The sequence below is a fragment of the Carcharodon carcharias genome, chromosome 20 (assembly GCF_017639515.1).
Source record: "Carcharodon carcharias isolate sCarCar2 chromosome 20, sCarCar2.pri, whole genome shotgun sequence".
Taxonomy (NCBI): domain Eukaryota; kingdom Metazoa; phylum Chordata; class Chondrichthyes; order Lamniformes; family Lamnidae; genus Carcharodon; species Carcharodon carcharias.
Genome location: NC_054486.1, coordinates 69,847,632 through 69,874,861, shown reverse-complemented (window position 1 = coordinate 69,874,861; position 27,230 = coordinate 69,847,632). Strand labels below are relative to the sequence as shown.

Sequence of the window (27,230 nt, the reverse complement as noted above, 5' to 3'; positions counted from 1 at the left end):
AGTGCAATAAAATCTCACCTTTATCTGGAGCTGTCATCATCTCCTTCATCTTGCCATCCATTGGCCTACGCCCTGGTTCACAGCACACACTGGCAACATTGAGGAGCTGGCGCGACACTGCCTACACCAACATGAGCAGCCCATTGAGGGAGGAAGGCTGTAGATGAGATCTAACAAGGTAGCAAGAATTGAAAGGATAACCAACAGCAGTGAGCCAAACATTTATTGAGCAGCACAAATAATCAAGTCTTCACATGTACAAGATCTGAACATCTGTGAACCCAAGTGCAACTTGATTCTTTTCTTAATTTGCTTACATGCTTTCTGACTTAGTGACCCCTCTGCGCTTGCAGCTGAAGTGGAGGCAAACCTCCATGACCATGTGACCACATTTGGCTGGACACTTGAGTGGAGGCGGGACCCACTTTCAATGCCGCCACTGGGACCCGTGGCCTTTGTACAAAATTCAGACCCGTGAAGTTCAGTTGCAGGTCAGGCGTGATCTTTTTGAAAAGTGGAAAGGTGTCAAGGGTCTAAATAATTTACTCCTGTTCCAATCCAAAATGCTTTAATCTCGTACTTTGCACTTAAGTGCTGGGGTCTGTCCCCATTGAAGATGGAAATGTTCATGGAGCCTTCTCCTTTTGTTAGTTTAATTCTCCACCACCATTAGCAACTGGATATGGCTTTAATCTTTTCTGTGGGTTGTAAGGTTGCTTTGGTCTGCCTACAGTATGCTGCTTCTGCTGTTTACCATGTATGTTGTCCTGTGTTATAGCTTCACTAGATCAGTACCTCAATTTTAAGTATGCCTGGTGCTTCTCCTGATATACCCTTATACACTGCTCATTGAATCAGGAGTGTCCCCTGGCTCGACAGTAATTGGGCAGTGAGGGGTATGAAGGGACATGAAAGTGCACATCATGGCGGAATACAATTCTAACACTGCTGATAGCTTGTAGCGTTTTATAGATACCCAATTTTGAGCTGCCAGATCTGTTCTGAATCTATGCAACTTAGGTTCCTGGTGGTGCAACAAAACATAATGTACTCAGAGTGGAGATGGGACTTAGTCTTCCCAAGGACTGTGCAGTGATCACTCCTACCCTTATTGTCGTGGACAGATCCACCTGTGACAAGTAGAATGTGTGAGATGGAGGCCACATAAGCTTTTCCCTCATGATAGTTCTCATTATCTGCCACAGGTCCAGTCTGGCAGATATGTACTTTAGGACTTGACCAGCTCAGTCAGTAGTGGTGCTACCAAGCCATTCTTGGTGATGGACATTCAAGTCTCCCACAGAATACATTCTATGCCCTTGCTGTCCTCAATGCTTCTTCCAGGTGGTGTTCATCAATGAAGAAGCACTGATTTACCAGCTGAGACACGGTGAATAGTGGTAATCCAAGGAGGCTTCCTTGCCCTTGTTTGATCTGATGCCATGAAATTTCATGGGATCCAGAGTCAATGCTGAGGGGTCCAAGGGCAATTCAGTCCCAACTCTATACCACCATGTTACCATCTCTGGTGGGCCCATCCTGCCAGTGGGATGTTGGCTGTGTGTTATGATCCTTTAAGTATGACTGTAATCAGCCTATTATTTGACTAGTCTGTGGGTCAGCTCTGCTAAATTTGACACAAGTCCCTAGATGTTGTGATAGGTTCTCATAAAGATTTTTATTTAATAAGCCTAGTGATTGCAAAGTTTTAGAATCTGATTTTACAGATCTAGTTTGAGAATTATTTTAAAATCTCTAATAAATGAAAGCAACTAAGATTTCAACACAACTGCTTTCCTAAGCTATCCTTAAAATATGGAAAAAATGAATGATTGATGCATTGTTTAATAGTGCCTGTGCCACCATTGCAGTAGCACTTGTGAATTTTGAACCAGAACTTCAATCTACATAATTCTGAAAGCTCAGGCTGTTTTGTGAGTGAGTAGCTGAGGGCCTTGAGAAGGCTTGGTATAGATCAGCGAAGCCACAGATTTGACCCTTCCTTGGCTAGGTTTGCTAATCTTGGCCAGCAGAAAAGGAGCGGCACTGTTGATCTCAGCACTCCTTCCTGAAAATGAAACAAAATTCTTACTCCAGCATTGATTGAGGATGGATTTGTTGTGACACTCCTCAAAGATTAACTGTTTACTGATGACTGTTAACTGTCAAAGCTGACATCTGTCTAATGGCCAATTGGGCAAGATTTCAGATTCCAGTAGATGTCCCTGGAATCATGTCCCAGGAAGGATTCAAGGTCTTCAGCAGCAGAGTAGAGAGAATTGGTGAGGAGGAAACATGTTCAAACATCAGCAGCAAGCTTGAAAACATGGAACTGTTACCAAAATAGCGAAAGATCCAACTGGAAGTCATAGTAGCTTTCAGAGATTGCTTCTGCATCGACAAAAGTAATGCCTTTGATAAAAACTGTAAAGGCTTGAGTTACATTTCCAATGTAATCATTTCTCAGCTGTTAGAAACCATGTGCTGAACCTTCCCAAGTTAGTCTTTTTTCAGACATTAGGTTAATTTTCAAGTCATGACCCCATCACTGAAGTAGCAGGCCTCACAATTGCTCTTTACCAGAACAAACCAATTAAAAGCTTGCCTCTGGACTTCTCAATCAATTAGGGAGAGTAGGTGGAAAAACATGGCCATGTTGTCAGAGAAGGGATTTCTAGTTAAAGGGACCATGGCCTGTTTCAGAGAAGCTCATTAAAACTTAAACTTCTCGGGCTGCAGCACCCTGGGGAATGGTGAGGAGACCTAGGAAGGCTGGCTTCCAGGTCACCTGCATTTACCTGGATGTCCATCTGAGGAATAGAAGGGCTGCAATGGCGGGAACTTTCCTAGGGGTAGGAGGCAGAAGGCACCTTCTTCCCAAAGCAGATGTGGTTAGACGTGGCCGAGGACATGAACAGCATCAGTGTGGCCCCTGCTTTAACCTGAAGACAGTGGGCCATAAGGATCCAGGACCTCAGGAGGATATGACAGGGAATCCGCAATACCGTTAAAGTGGCAAGACCCACACCTTTACTTACACAGCATGCTGCACAGCATGGGCTGAATTTTATTTGGATGGTGTGGATCACGGTGGCGGAACTGGAAGTGGGTGTCGCATCCACAGCAGCAACATACAGCTGGCAAACACAATCACATGGCAGCTGGTCATTTAATGGCCTGGAGGCTCAGGTCCCAGCCAATCGGCGATGGGCAATGAGGCACTGATGGTGTGTCACCTGATGCCAGGGCAGGTGCTGATGCCATATTTAAAGAGCTGCCAGCCCTGCATGCCCCAATGCCTTGCTGTCAACTTTTGCCTCAGCAACATTGTGGAAGAGTCCCACACCCTGGACAGACCCTGAAGACCCCCACACTCCTGCGCTGAACTTGAAGGCCCCCACACCCCTGAAGGCCCACACACCACACGTCATTTTATGCGTAGGTGAGCGGGGCCTGCCCTCGCATACCGACCAGAAGATTCAGGCCATGAAATAGCAAATGCAACCAAGACAAGTCCCATGGATTTCTCAGTAACCCACTCAGACATCAGTAAACACTGTGAGTCAAACAATCTTATTGAAACTCTGTCTCCCTCATGAGAGGCTCGAAGCTTTTCACTTCCAAAGATCAAAAGTCTTTGAATTCCCTCTAAGCCGCTCTAACTCAAACTTCCTCAACAACTGCACACGTCCCAGGATTTCAACCTCATCTCCTGAGATTCTGTTTCCCTGGATTTCTGAGTTTGCACCCTAGCTGCTACTTACTGGCGCAATTTCAGCAATTTAATAGCATCATTGGACTGGCGCTGCCCTAGATTTCACCAAGCTCCAATCCCCCCAGCTACATCAAGCTATAAATGGCTCCCAGGGCTTCTTCTGAGCCCTAACCCTTTCTGGTATGGAGCCAGTGACTTTCTGCCATCTTCTCGGCTCCGCAAGATTTCTCCTGAGCTTTAACTGCATAAACCTATCAGACGGCTCCTGGACTTCTCCTGAGCTCCAACTACACAGAGCCAGCTAACAGCAACAATTTTGCTGCCTGGAGCCTGCTAACAGCAGCACCTTTTTGGTATGGCCTTTTCCCCTGCTGCAGAATACTCACTCCCCCAGCAAATACACAGGTAAATTGAAACCCTAAAACCTTAAGCTCCACCCATCTCCAAGATGATGTAGCCTTCCAGGGCTTTTAAATTAATTGTACCTAAAACAAAGCAACTCTCTGGGCTGCATTTCTTTGCAAGCAGTGTAGGCACCTTATCTCCAGTTCTCCAGCTAAATAAGCCCACCTGCTGTTTTATGCTCTTACCTTTCTAGCTGTTAACACCTTAAGTCAACATGGCCCCAACCTTTAAAGTGCAATAGTCTTCAAGCTGCTTTAGTTGCATTTATCCCATTTTCTATGGTGAAACTTTAATCGCCCCAGAACTCAAAATGACCTCTAAAATATTGCAATGAACCATGAACTAGGTATTTCTAGCAGCGTGTGGTAACAGTAATAAAGCTTCTTTGACATCCCAGGAACACTTTTATGATCATATAAACAGGAGCTTTCAGCAACTCAATGCATGAGCTGAAATGTTTTGAGGAATCTACAGGTTATAACATGCTGAGGTATTAATTTTCTGTGGTATCATACGAACTTACAAATTAGGAGCAGGAGTAGGCCATGAGCAAAACTACAACTTGGAATTAAACAGCAGGCATTGTTTCCAATTAACTTAAAGATAAATATGTATTCTTGGACAAATACTCATTCCAGTGAGCTTATTTTTAAATAACAAGCATATTATCAGCTCACTTTTATCCATTACTGTTGTTCTTTCGGTGTTCTGTGAATATTTATAAATCTGTGGTTCAGTTAATGGTCTTATTCCCTTTTTAAATTCTTTTTGTTTTCCAGGTCACATCTTGCTTTGGAATGTAGTGAAGAGGTATGTTTTCCATCACTTTAAAACATCTGACAGCATCTGCCAAGTAAACTAAACAAAAGAATTATGCTTGTTCTACATTTAGTAAAAGCAGCAAATTTAGATTTGGGTGTTTGTGAAGTACACTGTAAGTAGCAAGTCAATGTGAACTGTATCAACAAGGGTGATGAAGTACTGGGATACATCCCAAGGCCATTTCACCATAGGATAAATTTTGAAGTAGATCTAGCAATGTTTGCCTTTACAAGTCAAAGCAAATTATTCTAACTTCACAAAGATGGTCAGTGACACCTCATTTGGAATTTCTGTGCATTTTAAACACCGTATCTTCGAAAGAACCTGTAGATAGGAACATGTTCAGAAGAGAATGACGAGGATTTAGATTCTAAGCTATGAAGAAAGACTCTGATTGAACTTTTTTTTTGAGGGGGAAAGAAGTTTTTTATAAAGGCATGATACACGTCTGAAAGGAATGGATTGTAGCTTTTCTAAATTCAATCATGGGATGTGGGCGGCACTGGCTAGGTCAGCAATTATTGTCCATCCCAAATTGCCCTTGTTCAGAGGGCATTTAAGAGTCAACCACATCACTGTGGGTCTGGAGTCACATGTAGGCCAGACCAGGTAAGATTGGCAGATTTCCTTCCCTAAAGGACATTAATAAACCAGATGGGTTTTTCTGACAATCGGCAATGGTTTTGTGGTCATCATCAAGTTATTTAGTTTGGACCGTTTTGTGCACAGTAAGGGTATGAGCATAAAATGAATATACAATTAGCAAAGTGTTAAGCAATAACTTGTACTTCTCCAGTATTAGATATGTCAGATAAATAAGCGTCTTAACCGCTGACCAAATACAGTCAATACATTCTTCCTTAACAACTTTAAAAAGGAACTGGGTAATAACCTTACGAAGAATGGAATACGAGATTTAAGGATAAAAACAAATAGGTATGATGGAACCTGTGGATTTCCTAGCCACCTGTCTGTTTCACATTACATATTACAATGGGCGGAATTTTCCCAGATTGGACTAAGTGCGATGGCGGGCGGGTTAAATGATGTTTTACCCACTAGCCGTGATGTAGATTTTCACGCCATATCGTCTCAAACCACCACATTATTTATGCATTCCCGGGAAACACACTGTTTCCATGGCAAGTGGGTTCTCATTCACCCTCCCGCCATCACCCCGCCAGCCGCCATATTTAAGGTCCAGTCACAAGCCACACATCTCAGTGCTTCCAGACCACCACTGCTGCATGGAAGACATGGCCCTGAAACTGAAGAAGACTGCAGCCCTCAGGTTCAACAATGCATCCCTTGAGTGGCTTTTGGATGCTGTGGAGGCCCGTCGGCATGTATCCTGCTTACACTCTCTCCATCTCTATTCATGCAGGATAAGCTGGCACACAACAGCAGAGAGAGGTCGCAGACCAGTGGAGGAATGCCCAAACTTAAAATCCTCATGAACTTTGAAAACAGCCATCCTGCTGGCTGGCGAGGACCTGGACTGTTCCTGTGCTGACAGCGAGGTCGGTGCTGCTCTACCATGTGAGGGTCCAGCAGTGCAACATCCAACAGACAACCATGCCTTGACCCAGGGCCTCCTATCAAGCCCCGAAGAAACCTCTGAAGAGGAATGTGGAGGCACCCTCCCTGAAGCCCCATCAGAGCGCTCACCCACACCCTCCGCCAGCGCAGAGATACACACTTCGGTAGGACCTAGCTTTAGATGTAGCCCCAGGATCACAATCTGGTGAGTACATTGCACCGTTTGATCAACAGCAGGTGGCGGCAGGGACTTCCAAGGTCCCCGGCACTCGAAGGACTGCTGGAATCCAGAAATTTGCAGAGTCTGAATCAGATGATGAGCCCCTGGACTCAGTAATGTCACAGTTGCTGGAGCTGCAAAGGCAAGCTCAGGAACATCAGGAAGGGATGTCCACTGCGCTCCTCAGATTGCAAAGCATGATAGAGGAGTCCGTCCACATTCAGGCTGAGGTGATAGCACCGGCATGCCAACGCACCAAGGTCAGCACTGGTAGGGTGGTGGCCACCATGAAGACCTTGGTCCAGGACTTTACTCCTGCACTGCTGCATGGGCTGAATTCCATGGCCCTGATCATGTAGCGCAAGCAAGCTGCCCTCAGCAAGACAGGAGTCAGACATTTTCAGAGGCTATGTGAAGATCTATAGAGTGTCCTCACAGCATGTCATCATCATCCTCCTGCAATCGAGTGACTATTAAGGCCTCCACTGCATCACCATGACAGGAGCATTTTCACAGAGAATATTCAAGCTGCCATAAGCCAGACTGGAGTCAAATGATCACAGATGCAATGTGAGGATCTATGGGGGTCACCTCATTGCATGTCATCATCATCCTCCACAGATCTAGCAGCTATGAGGACCTCCCAAGCATGTCTGCTTCCTCTAGCCAGTGCGAGGGCCTCATCCCCGTCATTGCCACCCCTGAGGACCTCCTCAATCTCATCCTCATCAGCGTCTTCCTCATCGGAGATGTGCAGCTCCTCTACCTACTCCTCAGCCAGCTCATCTCCCCGTTGTAGCCCTGATTATAAAGGACGCAGCAGATGATGACGATGTGTGACACCCTCTGCAGACTGTATTACAAGGCTCCACCAGACCGGTCCAAGCACCAGAACGTCATCTTCAGCAGCCCGATGGTCTGCTCCACCAAGTTGCGAGTTGCAGCATGAGCCTCATTATACTGTTGCTCAGATGGAATTTGAGGCCGCCACACTAATGTCATCAGCCACAGCCTCTGTGGGTAGCCCTTGTCCATGAGGAGCCATCACTGCAGCTTCTGTGGATACTGGAATACCCCAAGGCTCTGTGACCGACTGAGGATATAGGCGTGATGCACACTCCCTGGACACCGTGCGTACACTTGCAGGATGCATTTCTGGTGGTCGCACACCAGCTGCACATTCAGCGAATGAGATGCCTTTTGTTGCAATGGAGATCTGAGTGCACATGAATGCAATTAATCGCACCCTGCAACTGTGAGAACCCCGAGATCTGGGCAAATCCAATTGCTCTTGCATCTTGATTGTCCTGGTCCTGAAGTTGTGTGCCCTTGGAACGATGGCATCTGTGACCTCATGGATGCATTTGTGGGTGGAGGCTTGTGATATCCCACAGAGGTCACCTGTGGAGCCCTGAAAGGAGCCACTGGTGTAGAAATTGAACGCCGCAGTCATTTTCACGACCACTAGCAGTGGATGCCCTCCATGTCCCCGTGGTGCCAAGCCCTGCTGTAGCTGGAAAATGTGACCGACCAGTTCCCTAGACTGCACAGTCTTCGGCGACACTGTTTCTCAGTCATCTGCAGGAATGAAAGGCGACATATATAGACCCTGGGGGTCGCTAGGTGCCGGCCTGTGAAGGCTCGCTGTGGCTCTTGGGCGGCGTGTATGGGAGCCCCAGCCAGGAGCCTCCATCATCTTCATGCTCTGTAGGCCATCAGACATACAGCTAGTTCACCTTTGGTGAGGGGTTTGTGACAATTTCTGGAGCGCTTGGTGTCACTTTGATGCCTCTACATTGCTTGAGCAGACAAATAAGCTAGAAGCCCGACTCCAGTCATATTAATGTGGCTGCGCCTGAACTGTCTCACTCGCAATGGAATGGTCACTTTATACAGGTTTCCCTAATGTGTGGCCGCTACCCCCCCACCCCGAACGCTTGTGCGCTATATTCAACAGCAGGCTCTTGGCACCTCTTCACAAGTCGCCTCAACGGCAGGGCTGCCCTTAAACCCAAACCACCTCCCCCACCCCTGAAGCTTGAAGTCCAAAAGGCAACCCTGGCGAGTGCTGCACATCGTTACTGTGTACTCACCTCCGAGTTCCCCTCAAAGTGCAGCTCACTTATGTGCTGTTGTGAAGCACGTCGGTGGGAAAGCGCGCCAACGTGGATGGATGTTCCAGCAGTGATGGGGGGGGTACCATTCCAGCGGGCTGGCCTGATAATGATATGCTGATGTATTTCAATGAAGTTTCCCACGTCCGATGGCTGGAAACGCAGTCCACCATCGGTGAGCTGAGCGGACGACCGTGTACTGGTTTCACGCCATCGTGAAACTGCCATATTGTCCGCTCACGCCACCCGACGCCAGTGGGCATTGAAAATTCCACCCAATGTCTGTTCTCTTGTGAATAAGAGTATCAACGTCTAGTAAAGTCTCAATGTCTAGAAAATCACCTTGGATGAATCCACAGGCATGCTGGACCGCTGGAATTGACCAAAGTTTGGCTTACTACCATTGATACCTACCCACTCACTGAACTTAACTCACTGAATCACATATTCTATCATATCCTCTGGTCACTACACATCATAGGGAAGGGATTGCCTTTTCAAGGCATCAGGCATCTTTCAACACTTCATTCTCTATCATCCCACCCACATCTGCTTCAAAATTTTTATCTGCTACATTCCCAAGTCCCTCGGCAACTTCCTTGCTGTCAGGGAATTATCCCTATTGTCCTGGCCAATGATCATCCCTCAATCAATATCACAGAAACAGATTATCTGGTCATTATCACATTGCTGTTTGTGGGAGCTTGCTCTGCACAAATTGGCTGCTGTGTTTTAAAACAGTGACTTCAAAGTACTTCACTTGCTGTAAAACACTTTCAGGTACCCAGTAGCCATGAAAGATGCTGTATAAATGCAAACAATTCTTTTTGAAATCTTACCCCTTTTCTTCAGTAGCCTTGGCATGCTAATCTTTTCTCCTCTGAATTTTTTGCACTCCTGTTATTCTGAAAACACAGCCTCATCCTGCATATCAATTCCTGCTCCCAAGGCTGTAACTTTGCCATTTTATGAGGCTGAGATTTCTGTTTTCCACAACATCCACATTTCCCTGCCTAGCTCTGCGACTATCACACGTTGAAAAACAGTAAAACCTGCTGTCATCAGCCCTGTCTTTAAGCCTCATTTACAAATGCTTCCACCACATCTGTGTGGTTTGAAATTCAGCTTGGGCTAAGTCTCTGTATGCCGATTGATCTTTCTTCTCTGGCCATATTTGCAACTATCCCTCTCACTGTTCCACCTTCAGTGGAAGACTTTGGCCAGATTCACCTGGAAAGCTGTCCTGCAAGCAATCTATCTGGCTAACTCACTGCCCTCTGTCAAAAACGTCCTTTAAAAGCTACCCATTTCACTGATGCTTCTACCACCACAGTTTGGGTTTTGCTTTTGCCACCACGAATCATTATGGGATGTTTTACTGTGTTAAAAATAACATCATAAATGCAGCTGGTTATTATTTTCCTTTGAATAACATAGAAAGTAATATATAGACTGCTTTAACAGAGTTTTGCTTTACTGGCCTTTGTGGGGAGACAAGGCCGAGGAGAAACTTTGCAGAACCATGCCTCAGGAAGTTAAATGGATTGGGCAGAATCCAGTAAATGGCACGTAGGTGATGCATGGAATGAATGACTTGGGCTAAAATTCAATTCTCAATTGTCTTTTTTTATCTCTGCATCAGGAAGTGTTTGTCAGTGAAAATCCAGTTACTAGCAGAAGATTTGAATTCTTGACTTCTGAATGTAAAATGATCGACAAAGCAGGTAACTTTGTTTTCTTTATTAATGGCATGGACAAGCTATAGGACTATTGTGATTGAAAAGGAGGCTATTCTCTTCTGATGTATTTTTGTAATGAAAGACTCAAGAGCAGAACCTGCATTTTGCTTAATTCTGCTTGGAGTATATAAAGTTAACATTTTCCGCACTTTGTTATATGATTTATAGGAGCTTTTATCATTAGTCAAGTGAAATTATTCCCCACTTGGGTAATATGTGCTTAATTTTCTGGCTGTGATGAGAGTACAAAAATTTGTATTCAGTATTCATCCCTCCCTCATTTGCATGTAATCCACTATCAGCAGCATCCATTAGCATAGGTTTGTCTTCCATATGTATGCCAACAGCATCTCAGCTTATCTCTCTGCCACTACCCTTGACTCTAATACTGCTTTATGATCAACTGCCATACATCAAGCCTACTGCGTGTTCATAACGAACTCAGTAACACACACCATCGCCCTCTTTTTTGGTTCCAAACTGAGCCTCAAAATCATCCTCTGCTCTGTCATCATTATTGCCACCTTTGTAGCATTGCCTGCCTATACCTCACTCCCATTGACATTGAAACATAAGCCACCTCATGACTGCAGCATTCTTCCATTGATCTCCTGAGCTCCACTTGAATTAAACTCTAGTCATCTGGGTCTCATCCACTCATGTCCCATGCTCTAAGTTCAGCATTCTTTTATTTCCTGAGATGGTGGAAAACACTTGGAAGTGTTGGTGGTGTTTCTTTTATTTTGTTAATTCATTGAAATTTTTCTTGTAGTAAGCTAAAACTAATAGTAAATAATGAAAAAAGCCCTGTTATTTTCTTGATTTGTACATTGCAGTTTTTGTTGTGTTTCTGCGTTTCACTTTTTCTGGCGTTTATCTTTCCATCTCCTTTTTTTTAAAAGTACATTTTCTGTGAGGCATATTTCCAATGGTAAAAATCTGGGGCCTCAATTGGATAGCCCTCAAAATCAGATGTGGAGATCACGATGCACAATTAACCTGCACGCCTTCAATCTAATATAGTCAGCGTGCAAGCTTCGTGCTGGCTGCTCATTATGATGATTGAGGCAGGCAGCCCAGTGTTGAACATGATATTAAGTCGCTGCAGAACTCAGCAGGAGGCCTAAATTTGAAGGTAAGGTGCACTCTAGCTGCAGCAGGGCTATAAGTGATGGAAGAGGAGCTAAAAAACTGAACATACCTTGAAAAATGGCACAATGGGCCAGAGAGAGAGCCTTAATATTCTCTAACACAGTGCAGGAGGCTGAATGATAGAGTGGTCCTCTTCACGCAGGGGGTCAGGACGCCATCCAGACAGACACTGAGAAGACCGTGGGAGCAGGTAGCCATTGCGCTCAATGCCAGCTGTCTAGTCCTGAGGCTTTGCATGGAGTGCCACAAGAAGCTTAATGACCTCACACGACTGACCTAGATCAGTGAATGCACCTTTGTATTCCATCTCCTACTAATTGCACCACCAGCTTCACACACTGCACAATTCACCACACTCCTTCACGCACCTACAACAGTCTCTATCAACCAAGACTTAGATCTCACATTTATTGCTTCGCCTCACCCTCACACTGCAGCAAGACTCACACTCATACCTCACAGCTTATACACACTGCCAGCTACTTAACTTGGCAGATACATCACCCAAACACACTGCATCACACTCGCAGACATATTTCAATCTCTCTTGCAAGACAAGGTGACTCATCATTGGAAGCAGGAACAATTAAATGGCAAGGGGCGAGCAGGACTGCATGTCCTCACCCCCATGGAGTAGAAATCATTGGATCACTGGAAATCATTGGAGCAGCCATCACTGACGCTGTGGTCAACTGAAAGCATTGAGGGTGACAGCATGTTCCTACCTACTCCATCACATCCCACTTCACTACCATCCTGCAGTCTGTTGTACTTTACCATCTGTAGATGGTGGAACCATCTGTCTCTTGTTTTCCCCCCTTCCCCCATCCCAACTCTGCCTTTGTTGTTTATGGCCTGAATTTTACCTTTGGCGGGCGCGCGCGATTGGGGGGCCTGGGATTGGCCAAGAAATGGACCACTGATCGCGATCGGCTCCCAGCTGCGATTTCATGCTGGATAGCCAATTAATGGCCAGCCAGTGTGAAACACGCGCTGAAAAGCTCAGCGCTGCCAGGGTGAGGTCAGGAAGAGGGCAGGCGATGATGTCACTGCAGGCGTGGGTGGGTGTTGCGAGAGAGCTCCCTGAAGGCAGACAGCTGGCTCAGGGAGCTGCAGACCTTCAAATGATTAAATAAAGGTTTAAGAAGTGCAAAAAAAATGCCCATGCAACACAATCGAGCACCTGAAATTATACCTCATAAAAATGCTGCCCACACATATCTATTTTTAAATTTATTTCATAAAGGAAATTTCACCCGTCTTGGATAAGGTTTGATGAAAAATTTAAAGGCCGCTTGGCTGATTCACCTGCCCACCAATTGGACGGGCCACGAAAAATTGGAGACAATTGCGCCGTTAATGGGTTTAGTTGTCCTCGTAATTGTCGCCGGGTGAGCTTCCAACTTTAGCGCACGTCTGCCGAGCGAAATATCTCACGATTTTATCCCAATCGGGTCAGGCACCCACGGGATGTAAAATTATGCCCTATGTTTTAAGATACCCAAGATCAGCCATTTGGCCAGGCAGCAGTGTGGGAAGCTGAGATCCTAAAGAAAGACAAGACTGATGAAGCAGGCATACCTTCACTCAATCTGACAGCCACAGCCATCAGCTCAGATATTGGCACTGTGCTTACCTTAAAGGTTAGCATAAGGATGCGATCTGCATATGATATGTATACATTAATGTGGCCCACTCAAATGGGCTATGAGGTAGGGAGGTGTCGGGACATGATGGAGCAGTAGCCCAACAGTATGACGCTGGATCCGCATTATCTCTTCGGAGAAGACCCACAAGCTCTTGCCCGTCATCTCCTCAGAGGTGTCCTTCATCAGTGAGACAATGGCCTCATGTCCCCTTTCTTCAAACAGTCCCAATTACAGTGAAGGCAGCTCTGATGTGGATGACTTGCATTTGTGGACTTGGAGCCTCACCAGGCTGCCGCCAAGTGGGAAGCTAAGTGTGCTCTTGTGCAGGTAATTAATGATCATTCCAGTGAGTCTGAATGTGATTTTATGGCACCTTTCAAATTTAATGAGTGGTGCACAGGAATCACAGGCTGTCAGATCCTCAGGTGAGGCCTCAAGTTGGCAAGTGCAAGTGTGGAGTCTCCCAGGCAGCAGCCCATTGCTGAATTGTTCAAGAGGACTAAAGAGTTTGTGCACTATCGAATTGACCCTAATAGCAGAGCCACCAGTCAACTTCAGGGTCATTGCAGGATTTCCATAAGTGCAGGGTGTAATAGATTGTACTCATTGGCCAACAAGGCTCCCTTGGATCAGCCAGCAGCCTTCTTTAAGAGGAGGGGATACCATTTGATCAACGTTCACCTTGTCTGCCACCTTGGAATGCACTTGGTGCAGGTGTGTACCTGGTTTCTCAGGAGCACTCATGACGCTTATATATTATGACACTTTCAGGTGCCACAGCTGTCCCAGCCCCTTGCATGCCTTGAGGGATGGATATTGGAAGAAAAGGGTACTCACCAAGGGCATGGCTGCTGACAGCGATGAGGAAACCTCGCACTAAATGCATGGGTTGACCTGGGCCAAGATCAAGCAGGCCACTGACATCCTAAAGATGGGATTCTGTTGCCTGGGAGGATCTGGTGGAGCGCTGCTCTACAGTCCACACACACACACACACACACACACATCGTCACAGACCCCACTATTACTCTACAATAAATTCTAATAACATTATGAAAATTATTATAACTTCCTGACACCCTCCTCCTTTTTTAAAAAAAAGTCATAATTTAGAAAGATGGCTTCATTTTCTGAACCCATCCTACATTATCTCCTAAAATTATTACACCAATACATTACCAAATGCAAGCATTAACATAATATATATACAAATCCTTGGTATCAACAGAAATAATTCCAGGCCATGTCTTAAATGTCCAATTTTCCCTTCAAGCTTCAAACCCTTGACAATGCATCTGCAATCAGATTTTCTCACCCAGCCACATGTGTAATTTGTAGATTAAATGGTTGCAGCAATAACCTCCATCTGAATAGGCTTGCACTTCTGTCTCAAAATTTGTTCAGAAACTTTAAAGGATTGTGGTCTGTATAAACAATTATTTCTGACAAATTGTTTGCCACATAAATCTCAAAAGACTGCTTTCAGCAAACCCAAAGTTTCCTCTTCGATCGTTGAATATCTTCTCTGTTGTACATTCAACTTCCATGAAAAATACCCTATTGGTTTTTCAATTCCAATGTCATCTTATTGTAACAGTACAGCCCCAATGTCTATATGGCTTGCGTCAATGGCCAACTTAAATTGCTTGGCATAATTGGGCACTGCCAGAACTGGTGTCATAATCAATACAGTTTTCAATCTGTCAAATACCATCTGACATTCCTGTGTCCATTGAAACGTCTTGTTCTGTTTTAATAGTTCAGTCAGTGGAGCAACCACACTGGCTAAAATTTGGTACTAATTTCCGATAAAACCCACTCATGCCCAGAAATTTCAAAACTTCTCGTTTTGTCGTCGACATGAGGAAAATCCACGATAGCCTTGACTTCCACATCTCTCGGAGTCACCTTACCATGTCCAATGATATGGCCTAGATACATAACTTGTGCTTTTGCAAATTCACTTTTAGCCAAGTTCATCACCAGATTAATTTCTTGTAATTGAGTAAATAATTCTTCCAGATGCTCTCCCACATTTGACTGAAAACTATCAAGTCGTCAAAGTGAACAGCACAATTTCTCAGACTTGTACTTACTCCGTTTGTCAGTCAGTGAAATGTTGCAGGTGCATTTTAAATACCAAATGACATTGCTTTAAACTGTTATAGTCCAGCTGGCACCACTAAAGCCGATACCTCCTTTGCTCTCTCTGATAACGGTACTTGCCAATATCCTCTTAGCAAGTCAATCTTTGTGATAAATTTTGATTGTCCCACTTTCTCAATGCCATCTTCCAACTGTGGTATAGAATATGAATCTGCTTTTGTCACTGCAATCACCTTTCAATAATCCACACACTGTCTTTGTGTTCCATCCACGATAGGCGAATTCCAGTTACTCCAGGGAAAACTAGACTCAATGAGTCATTTTGAAGCATGAATTCGATTTCTTTCTGTACTTGTGGTAATTTTGATGGATTTAATCCATAAGGATGTTGCCTTATCGAAGATTAATCATATACGTCATGTTTAGCTAAATTTGTTCTCTCCAGCTTATTCCCACAAATAACTTTGTGTGGCCGCAATAGCTGCTCCAAATCACTTTGACACTTGCCTGGAAGATAACTCAATATCACATTTAAATTTTCAAGTACCCCCTTATTATCCAATTTGATTAGAGGAAAATCAGTTTCAGGATCCTGCATATCTACCTTTCTCATTGTCTACCACCACTAACATCTCCTTTTGGTCCACTTCCCTATCAGAGTACTTTTTAAGCATATTTATATGACACACCCTCTGCTTCTTTCTTCTATCTGGAGTATTTATTAAATAATTTACCTCACGCAATTTCTTTTTAATCCTGTAAGGCCCACTAAACCTTGCCTTTAATGAGTCACCCAGTACTGGTAACAGAAATAGCACTTCCTCCCCAGCAACAAAACTACAAGTTGTAGCTTTTCTGTCTGCCTTTACTTTCATCATGTCTTTAAATGTTCTCTAGGCAACTCACATGCTCTATCCAATCTTTCTCTGAAGTTTGACATATAACTCAGGAGAATAGTTTTTTCCCTATAATTTCCAATACACTGATTTTGTGTGTCCAACTTTATCACAATGAAAACACCTCAATTTTCAAGTGTCACCCCTATCCTCAGCACCTTCCTTTTTATTTTGGGAAAAAACTTCCTGTGAATTTCCACCTACTCCTCTTCCTGACTACCCACCTTCCTTTCAGCTTCCCACTTTCTATCATTTTCTGATTTAAAAGGCTGACAAAAAAGGTTTAGCTCTATGAACCAACTCATAATCATCAGCTATCTCTGCTGCTTGTCTTACCATTTCAACACTCTGTTCCTCCACATGAGTTCTCACTACCGAAGGAATTGAATCTTTAAATTCTTCCAAAAGAACTACTTCTCTAAGAGCTGCATATGTCATCTCTATTTTTAATGCCCATATCAACCGGTCAAAATTACTTTGTTTTACTCTCTCAAATTCAATATAAGTTTGACCAGGCTGTTTTCTCATATTTCTGCCTGTATGCCTCAGGAAACAACTCATATGCACTCAAAATAGCCTTTTTTATTACATCATAGTTCACCAACATTTCTTCTGACAGTGACGCATAAATCTTATGTGCTCTACCAATTAAACTGGATTGTAACAAAAATGTCCAGTTTTCCTGTGGCCGTTTCATCTATTTAGCTATCTTCTCAAATAAAATAAAGAAGGCTTTAACTTCTCTTTCCTCAAACTTTGGAAGAGCTTGCACAAATCTAAACATCTCTCGAATGAGTTCTGATCTGGAAATAAGCCCTTCATCACCGACTGGCATCTCTTTTTTAACTGCCAGAATTGTCTCTCTCTTTTTCCCTTTCCCGTTTTAATTTTCTATCCTGCCTTTTTGCTTGCTCCTTTTGAAATGCTCTTTCTTTTTCTTTTTCTGCTGAATCTAGTTCCAATTTTTTTCATTTGCAACTGAATTTGAGCCCATTCCAATGAACCACCCCTTGGAGAACTCGGTGTGTCAGGTATTCCTTCTAATGTCAAATGCTGTGCTATACCTTCAATTATGTCTGATTTCCTTATCCCTGCTGTTAATCCTAATTGTAACTTATCTGCCAATTCCATTAACTTAACTTTATTTACCTTTTGTAAACCAGTCATTGTTATAGCTTCAACTCCCAGACAAATCTTAGCAACTGCCAAACGCATATTGCAGTCTCACCACTTCAAAAAAAAGCATCACACCAACTCCTGAACTCAAAGTGATTCTCCATCTTGTAACCTTATGATTCACCAACTCCAAACCAATCAAAGAATTTGAAATATATCCCACTAAGAGCCCCCAATTTCATTATGGCAGGTGCATGGTAAATGCCAAGCTGCCCAAATCCCAGAGGGAAAATTGAACAGCTGCCACAACTGTTTGCAGTTTGTACTTATTTCGAGATGCGGGCTTTGAATTCAGTAAAAAGGAGGCCACTGAGGCTTAGAGGTTTTGCAAAACTAAATTAAACCTTAATTAAATTTTAAAAAATGATTTTAAGCACATAGGTAGGGTTACAAATTACTACCACGCTAACTTCTAGCTCCCCTGATTAATCTAACTCCCAGTTACACCTCCTTTAAGGCAACAGTAAAACACATATTATAAAGGACCCAGGCAAAGTAACACGATACCCTGCACAGTCGAATTCAAAGCGAGTTTTCTTAACTTCAGTTTCTTTAGACAGCAGCTTGAAGCTTTGATGCTGAAGGCTTTTCACAGTTGTTTGATCTTAGAATGCCTTCTTCCCTACACACAACCTCATCTCCTTTATACAGATTTCTCCTTTGAATGCAAATTATCATATGTCTTCGAACTTTACCTCTAATAATAAAAATCTATCATAGAGAAAGATTTCCCCCCCATTCTGGGTTGGGGGAGGGTGAATGCAGGAGTGGGCGCAGACAAACATTGTCATATGAGTTGGGACATGTTCATAACCTTTACTGAAACCTTTATTAAATATTTTAAAACCCGCATGAAACCTCATCCCGCCCATGGAACTTTCCAGTAGAGCCAAGGGGGTGGCGAGTCTTCCAATTGAGCCAAGGGTATGAGGAGTCTTCCAGTTGAGCCAAGGGGGTGATGAGTCTTCCAGTTGAGCCAAGGGGGTGATGACTCTTCCAGCTGAGCCAAGGGGATGAGGAGTCTTCCAATTGATCCAAAGGGAGGAGGAGTTTTCCAGTTGAGCCAAGGGTATGAAGGGTCTTCCAGTTGAGCCAAGGGGATAAGGAGTCTTCCAGTTGAGCCAAGGGAAATAAGGGTCTTCCAGTTGAGCCAAGCGGGTGAGAGATCTTGTGGTTGAGCCAAGGGGGTTTTAGCAGTAACTCAGGCAAGCCTGAAGATTAAGGGAGCACTGCACAAAGGTCTGGAAGCCCTCTGAAGATGGCAGGAGCTGGGTATGGTTCCAGCCTTTCGTTAGGCTGTGCCAAGGTTGGCACCTTGTACCTGCTCCTCCTCATGATTGAATGGGCCCCATGCCTCCATCATGTTACTTGGCTGTAAGATCTATGCCAATTGGCTGCAAGATTTATGCCATGAAATTAAGTTCAGCCTGATGAGTCTCTGGGCACAAGGGAGCTGCAGCCTGGAGGTCGAGGTTGCACTTTTGTTCTGCTGCAGAGGACTCAGATGAGGACTTAAATGAGATGGTGCATAAAAAAAGGCTGATGCACGTGTACATAAAAATGTTTGGTGCATTGGTTGGCCTGCCATAAAGCTTGCTGCAAGGAATGTGAAAGAGTTTGGCTACAACTGGACAAAGTACTTCGCTCAAAATTTGGAGCCCATCCTTTCCAGCATGGCCAACTCCATAAGAGTGCCTGCAGACCTAAAGATGATACAGCACCTGATGGCCGATAGCTGAACTTTCTTTGCAGCACAACCAGAAACCACCTAAGTGCTGCAGTGGAACTCAGACTCTGCTTATGAAATCTTAGCTTGTTACCATGCGGGTTCAGAATGCTGCCATCATGGTGGTGGATGCCAGTGCTCAAAGGGGCTATCAGGATCTCACAACTGTCCAGTGAATTATGCTGCAGCAGATCACCAGGAGAGCTGAGGTGCCTGTCCTGGAGGGGTCCCAATGACTCCATGAAGCACAAACTTGCTGTTATCTCTCAAGATTTATTCACTTGTGGGATATGGATGTCGCTGACAAGGCCAGTATATTACCCATCCCCAATTTCCTTAGAGAAGAAGGTGGCGATGGATCACCACAGCTCATGTGGTGTAAATACACCTACAATGCTGTCAGGTAGGGAGTTCCAAGATTTTGACCCAGTGACAATGAAAGAACAGCGATATATTTCAAAGCCTGGATGGTGCACAACTTGGAGGAGAAACTGAAAGTGGCGGTGTTCCCATTTGCCTGATCATACACACTACAGCCACTGAGTGTCAGTGGTAGAGGGAGTGAATGTTTAAGGCGGTGGATGGGGATGGCCTATCAGGTGAGCTGTTTAATCCTGGGTGGTATCTAGTTTTTTTGAGTGTTGTTGGAGATGCACTCATCCAAGGAAATGGACAGGGTTCCATCACACTCTGGATTTGGGCCTTGCAGATGGTGGACAGACTTTGGGGAATCAAAAGGTACTTGTCATTGTAACCACAGTATTTATTTGACTGGTCCAGTTACAATTCTAGTCATTGGTGACCACCAGGATGTTGATGGTGGGGGTTTCAGTAATGGTAATGCCATTGAGTGTCAAGAGGAGGTGCTTAGATTCTCTCTTGTTGGAGATGGACATTATCTGGCACTTATCTAGCATGAAAATTGTCTGGTACTTATCAGCCAAAGTCTGAATGTTGTTCAGGTCTTGCTGCATGTGGATTTGGACTGCCTCAGTACCTGAGGAATCATGAATGGTACTTAACAATGCACAACCAAGAGTGAACTTCTGACCTTATGTTGGATACAAGATCATTAATGAAGCAATAGATGATGGTTGAGCCTTGGACACTATCCTGAGGATCTGTTGCAGCAATTTCCTGGGATTGAGATGATTGGCTTCCAACAACTACAGCCATTTTCCTTGGTCCAAACATAAACAAAAGAGTTGAATTCCAGATATGGAATGCTTTTTGCAAACACGACGTACCTGGGTAATTTTCCACTTTGTTGGGTAAGATGCCAGTGTTGTAGCTGTATTGAGACAGCTTGGTTAGTGGGGTTGTTAGTCCTGGAGAATAAGTTTTCAGCACTACAGCTGGGATGTTGTCAGCGCTCATAGCCTTTGCTATATTCAGTGAGCTCAGCTTTCTTAATTTCACATGCAATTTACCAAATTGGCTGAAAATTGGCATCTGTAATGCTGAAGGCCTCAGGAGGAGCCTCTGATGAATCATCCACTCGGAATTTTGGGTTGAAGCTGTTTGCAAACACTTCATTTTGTCTTTTGCATACTTGACTTTCCATCATCTAGGATGGAGATGTTCATGGATCTTCCCCCTCCCATTAGTTGTTTAAGTGTCCTCCACTATTCACAATTGGATGTGACAGGACTGCAGAGTTTTGATCTGATCCATTGGTTGTTTGATCAATTATCTGTCTATCACATGCTGCTTCCATTGTTTAGCATTTATGTTTTCTTGTGTTGTACTTCACCAGCATGACACCTTATTTTTAGGTATCTCTGGTGCTGTTCCTGGCATTCTCTCCTATAGTTCTTATTGAACCAGGGTTGGCCCCCTGGTTAATGGTAGAAGTGAATGAGGCATATGATGACAAATTGTTGTGGAATACAATTCTGCTGCTGCTGATGGCTTATAGTACCTTGTGGATGGACAATTTTGAGCTGCCAGATCTGTTCAGTCCATTTAGCATGCTGGTGGTACCATGCAACACAATGAAGGGTATCCTCAGTGTGAAGATGAGTGCCTCAACAAGGACTGTAATTATCATTTCCACGAAAACTGTCATAGATAGGTACATCTGCAGCAAATAGTTTGCTGAGGGTGCAGTCAAGTAGGTTTTTGCCTCAAGTTGGTCCTCTCATCATCTTCTGCAGGCCCGGTCTGGTAGATATATCCTTCAGACTTGGCCAGCTAGGTCATTGGTGGTGCTACCAAGCCATTCTTGTCGATGGACTTTGAGATATCTTACCCAGAGTTCATTCTTTGCCCTTGCTAACCTCTATTCCCCCTAAGTGATGTTCAACATGAAGGAGTACTAATTCATCAGCTAAGGGAAGATTATGTGTGGTAATCAGCAGGAGGTTTCTTTGCCCACGCTTGGCCGGATGCCAAGAGGCTTCATGGGGCCTGGACTTAATGCTGAGGAGTCTTAGGGCAACAACCTCCCAACTATAGAGCACTATGCCACCAGTGGGTTTGCTGTGCCAGTGGGACGGGGCATACCCAGGGATGGTGACGAAGTCTGAGACATTGGCTGAAAAGTATGATTCCGAGAGTATGACTATATCAGGATTTTGCTTGACTAGTGTGTGGGAAAGGTCTCTCAATTTTGTCACCTGTGTCCAAATGTTATTAAAGAGGAGTTCTCAGGAACAACTGGGCTGAATGTGCCTTTGTCATGTCCAATGCCTAGGTCGATGCCAGTTGGCCTGTCAGGTTTCATTCTTATTTGATATTTTTCCAATGCTATGATACAACTCATATAATCATAGAATGGTTACAGCCCAGAAGGAGACATTCGACCCATCATGTCTGTACTAGCTCTCTGAAGGAACAATTTACCTAGTCCCATTCTGCCACCTTCTCCCTGTAGCCCTGCACATTCTTCCTTTGCAGATAATAATCTAATTCCCTCTTGAATGCTTCAATTGACCCTGCCTCCACCACACTCAGGCAGTACATTTCAAACCCTTAACCACTCGCTGTGTGAGAAAGCTTTTCCTCATTTCGCCATTACTTCTTTTGCCAATTATCTTAAATCTGAGCCCTCTGGTTCTCGATCCTTCCACCAATCGAAACAGTTCCTCCCCATCATCTCCTCTGTCCCAAATCCTTCTTGATTTTAAATACTATAATTCCTCATTTAACGAAATTGCATTTCTGAAAAGAGAAATTTTAAATGAAAAAATGTTACGTGAATCAGATTTTCCCATTCTAACCAATATAAAAGCTTTAGTTAGGCTCTGTAGCACCTTTACCATCAGAAAAAAACATTAAAACAGTACACCCTATAAATTTATTTTCTGTACATTTTTAAATTACTACAGGCTGAATCTTCCAAGCAGCAGCATTGCTGGGCACGAAGATTCCTCCCAACCCGACGCTGCTGCGCATTTCTTCCAGGATCTTCTGATCCCAGCTGTCAAAGGAATGTGCAGCATAGCGATTCCTGGGGGACTCTGTTGGAGCAGGTGGCACCAGGGAGAAGCTCTGAAGAAGAGCCATATGGACTCGAAACGTTAACTCTGTTTATCTCTCCACAGGTGCTACCAGACCTGCTGAGTATTTCCAGCATCTTCGGTTTTTATTTCAGATTTCCATCATCCAGGGTATTTTGCTTTATATTAGACCAGGTTTTAACCTGTCTAACATTTCCTGGGTAACTACTGCGGATCTGTCCATAGCCTCTGACTCTAGCGCAGAGTCTGAGACATTTGCGCAGGGCCCTGGAGAGCGGGGGAATTCCCATTGGAAGTTTAAACTTCCCAGGCAATTCCCACATAGGTAAGGACTTCCGCAGAGTCATACGTCCGGTCTCCAACCATCTGGAAACCAGAAGATTTGATCCTAAACTTGGAAACAAAATAACTTGTAAAATACAATAAATTTTAAAATATAAAAGAAATATGCTAACTCTTACCTCCCACTCGCTGACTCTACTCTTAGCCATTTCTTCAGCTCTCTGACCCTCCAGCTCACACCATTCCTGCTCCACAACCCACCCACTCTTGATCCTCCCACTGGCTGATCCTCCCAGTCACTAATCCTTCTAGTTACTGTCTCTCTTGCTCGCTGCTTCCTTCTCTTGAGCCCTCAATGTGAGCAAGGAATCAGGAGATGAGCAATGAGAGGCAGGAAGCAACCTATGGAAGGAGAGCAGCTGAGTTGCAGGGTCACGGAGCTAAACCACAAGGTGGAGGATGGGCAAGTGGGAGTCTTGGGGAGAGTCGACCAGTGGCAGGATGGGTGAGCGGGAGAGTCAGCGGGCAGGAGAGTGGGCGAGAGCTTGAGGCGGCCAGTGGGAGGATCAGCAAGCGGGAGGACCAGAGAGAGTTGGCAATTGGGTGAGGGAGCCAGGGGGAGGCTCGGCAAGTGGGAGAGGCTGCTATAAAATGGCACTAAATTGGGTTCGGCGACACATTGGGTGAAGAACAATGTTGATGCAAACCCACAACACTAAACGCGAACACCAGCCCCATTGAAAACACAATGTTAAATCGAAATGACTTAAAAAGAGCAGCTCAAAGCAAGGACATACTGTACCTCTATCAAATCTCCCCTCAAACTTCTCTTCAATGAGAACAATCCCAACATCTCCAATCAATTTATGTAACTGAGCAGCATGTAGACTGTTTCAGAGGGCAGTTAAGAGTCAGTGACATTGTTGTGGGTCTGGAGTCACATGTAGACCAGGCCGGGTAAAGACAACAGATTTTATTTCCTAAAAGATATAGTGAACTAGTTTTTACAACTTAAATAAAAATATAAAATATGAGAAAAACTCAGTCAGTCTGGCCGCATCTGTGGAGAGAGAAACAGACTTAACGTTTTGAGTCTGTATTACAACAATCCATTAGCTTCATGATCACCATTACTGATACTAGCTTTTCATTCCAGATTTATTTAATTAACTGGACTTAAATTCCCAAAGTGCAATTTGAGCTCATGCTTCCAGAGCCTTAATCCAGTAATTTGGCTCACTATTCAGTAACACACCTACAATGTTGCTGTTCCCATCAGGATGACAGCATTCCTGCTCCCGTCACTGCCACCTCACCTGTGCTGCAGCCTGTCAGCCAGCCAGATCAGGCTGCTCACATAGTCTGAAGCTGGGCATCTAGGCCCAAGGCTTCTCAAAGGCAGCCTGCAAAGCCATCTGTAAGTCAGCAGCTTTCCACCAGCCACGCTGCAGCCATGGGGTAGCATGGCATAGGAGCGCTAGCCAGGCAAAGGCATCCACAAGACTGGCACTAACATGTTGCATGAGTACTGTAGGCCTCCTCCATTGTAGTTGAGGCAGTGGTATTCTTACTTCTGCACCCCAGTCATATGATGATTTTTCTCATGGCAGCTCTCATTTTACGTATACTGATAACATACAGTTGCAGAGGGGAATCATGAAGCAAATGTAGAGCAGGTAGTCCTTGTCAGCCAGCAGCCACCCTCTGGTTTGACTTGGTGGCTGAAAGGTTGATGGAACAGCAGACTGGTGCAGAACGAATGCATCATGACTGCTGCCAACGTAGCATGATTCGCCAGCGTGTTGTGCTGAGTGTGGCACACACCAACCTCACAATAAGTGAACGGTACCCTTTGAATTTATGGTACATCTCACCATTGAGATGAAATGCCTGCAAAATCATGTATGTGCAGTCAATGGCACCCTGTGCCATGGAGAAGCCTGCTATCCTAAAGCCACCTGTGCTTCTCTTTGTTTAGATCGTATCCAACAAATCCTCTCTCCTGGCAATAAAAAACCCTTCTGATACAGCAAAGGATCGCGTGCTTGTAGATGTTACAAATGTCATCTTCTCCAATCTGGAAGGATCTCGACCCTGAAGTGAAGGAACTCAGTGCCACGGTCACCTTCACAGCCACTGGCAGCGTTGATCTTACCCTCTCCGAGGCTGCACATCTAGTTGCAAGTGATGGCAGAGTTCCATGAGCACCTCCTTTGTGAGTCGCAGATGTCACACACACTGTTCCTAGCTTAGGTGAAGTAAGATAAATATTCCCCGAAGGCCCCAGGTGGATAAGGCCTCCTGCTGGTAGCCCTTCTCCCACCCCACTTTCTCCTCCTCCCTGTATGAGCAACTTGCCTGCTTATTTGCTACCTCAATGCCATCTCTGTCTCATGCTGCAGCCCAAGGTGGAATCCCACTATAGCATCCATGACTAGGAGCAAATGGTGCACCCAGGGCTCTTGCAGTCACAAGCAATGCTTTCTATATTTGCAGCACCACTCCCTGCAAATTTCAGCTAGCTGTAACAGCTCCAAACACTCAGCACTTCCATAAAACTCAAACAGAACTAGTAGAAAGCAATCAGCAACAATAACCTGCAAGTTGTTCATGATCTCTTTAAGAAGAACTAGTGGAGGGGGGAATCCTTCCTGCTGCTGAATGCATGTTCAGCTGTGCATTTTTGAGAGGATGTTAACTGGAGCATTGAATTCCAAAACGTTAGCAGTGGCATCAAATCGGCTTTAGTAGCTGACTGACATCATAGTCTACCCATTGTGCATACATTCAGTGCATTATTATGATGCACACACTAATGCCTTCACCAAGATGGCATTCGATGCCAGCTCTTGGAAGTGAACAGAAGTGCCATGGACGCCATTTTGGTATGAAAGCAGCATCTGTAGTGCTGAAATTACTGGCACCATGGAGCCAAATTTTTCAGCCATCATTTTTTTTTTGCTGATGAAGTGTATTTGATTTGAAACATCATTGATAATCATATGCATTATATCTACCACCTTTCTTTAGGTTCAATAAGACCACATCATTCAGCCAACTCTCAAGATTTTACTGCAGATCTACTGCTAGATCTTTCAAATAAGGTTTTGCCACAGAGATTTGAAAACACTCCAGATACCAGAAGACTTAAAGCAAAAGCATTACCTTCAAGAACGTGTCACACACAAGAGGTATCTTAACATGTCAGTGTGTTTTTCCATGGGTCATTTGTACCTGTTCTTGATCTTGCCATTAAGGAAAATGAACTAGTGCTACAGATTCAGTTAGTTGTCATTGATATTTATTTCCATCATTAAATAAAAATCAGATCAGACCAAATAATGTTTAGCTTCTTGATCAGGTATTTTCAGCTATTCAAGAGTTCAGTTAAGGGTCAATATTGACCCAAGTTTTCCTTGCAGGTTATCTTTTTGATGAAAATTTAATGGCACGCTAGAGGTTTACATGGATTTTGAGAGAAAAACTGGGCATTCGGTGAAACAATATTTGAATTAGAGTTAATATTCTAAAGCCATTTACTTAAAAACTCTATCTTTTTAAATTAAATGATATTAACCACAAATAGAGAAGTATAGACTTTAAATATGATGGCATATACAGAAATAGCTTGATAAATATTTTTAAACCAGCAGGTGATTGCATTGAAATGTCCAGCGTCCATACTGAGGAAGAGATCCAATAGGACAAGAAATGACGATGCTTATGTTTCTCGCAGAATGAGAACTGAAAGAAGAGTTCGGTTTCGAGAATTGGATGAGATAATTTTTCACAGTATGTTTGACTATATTTTGACCACTTCATATTGTATAAAAAGGGAAGCAAATGGATGGGTGTACAATATTGAGTAGTAGTTTACAGGGAACTGTAATAAAGGGATGAGCCTCGATGAGCTAAATGGCTTTCTTTCATTCCTAATTGTTCTTGTGCAATGCTGTTTCAGACTTAATAATGCACTATTTCATATGAGTTAATATATTAGCCTGACTTACAAAATGGATTATTCGTTGAGAGTGTTGCTCACAATTCAAATTGTATGATGAGCATTTTCTAAATTTTAAATTTTTAGAAGAAAAGCAGACTTATTACTGCCGTTCTTTGCTTTGTTACTAAAATTTGTTCCTTTCTGTCTTCCTGCCGTGCGCATATGTATACACAGCAAATTCCATCTACTAAAATAAGAACCGAATGGTGGGAATATTTACAGCAG

At 44.0% G+C, this 27,230-nt stretch overlaps 1 protein-coding gene across 2 annotated transcripts in view; it reads left to right on the top strand.

Annotated features, from left to right (window-relative positions):
- The window catches only part of LOC121292736, a 74,207-nt gene that overhangs the window by 29,172 nt on the left and 17,805 nt on the right, over window positions 1-27,230 (top strand). The window contains exons 3-6 of one of the 2 annotated variants that reach the window (XM_041215084.1): window positions 4,900-4,930; window positions 10,458-10,539; window positions 26,033-26,193; window positions 26,656-26,794. In XM_041215084.1, coding sequence (XP_041071018.1) covers window positions 4,900-4,930; window positions 10,458-10,539; window positions 26,033-26,193; window positions 26,656-26,794 — 413 coding nt within the window. Of the gene's footprint in view, window positions 1-4,899; window positions 4,931-10,457; window positions 10,540-26,032; window positions 26,194-26,652; window positions 26,795-27,230 lie in introns of both variants that reach the window. The other variant, XM_041215083.1, reaches the window with a different exon arrangement.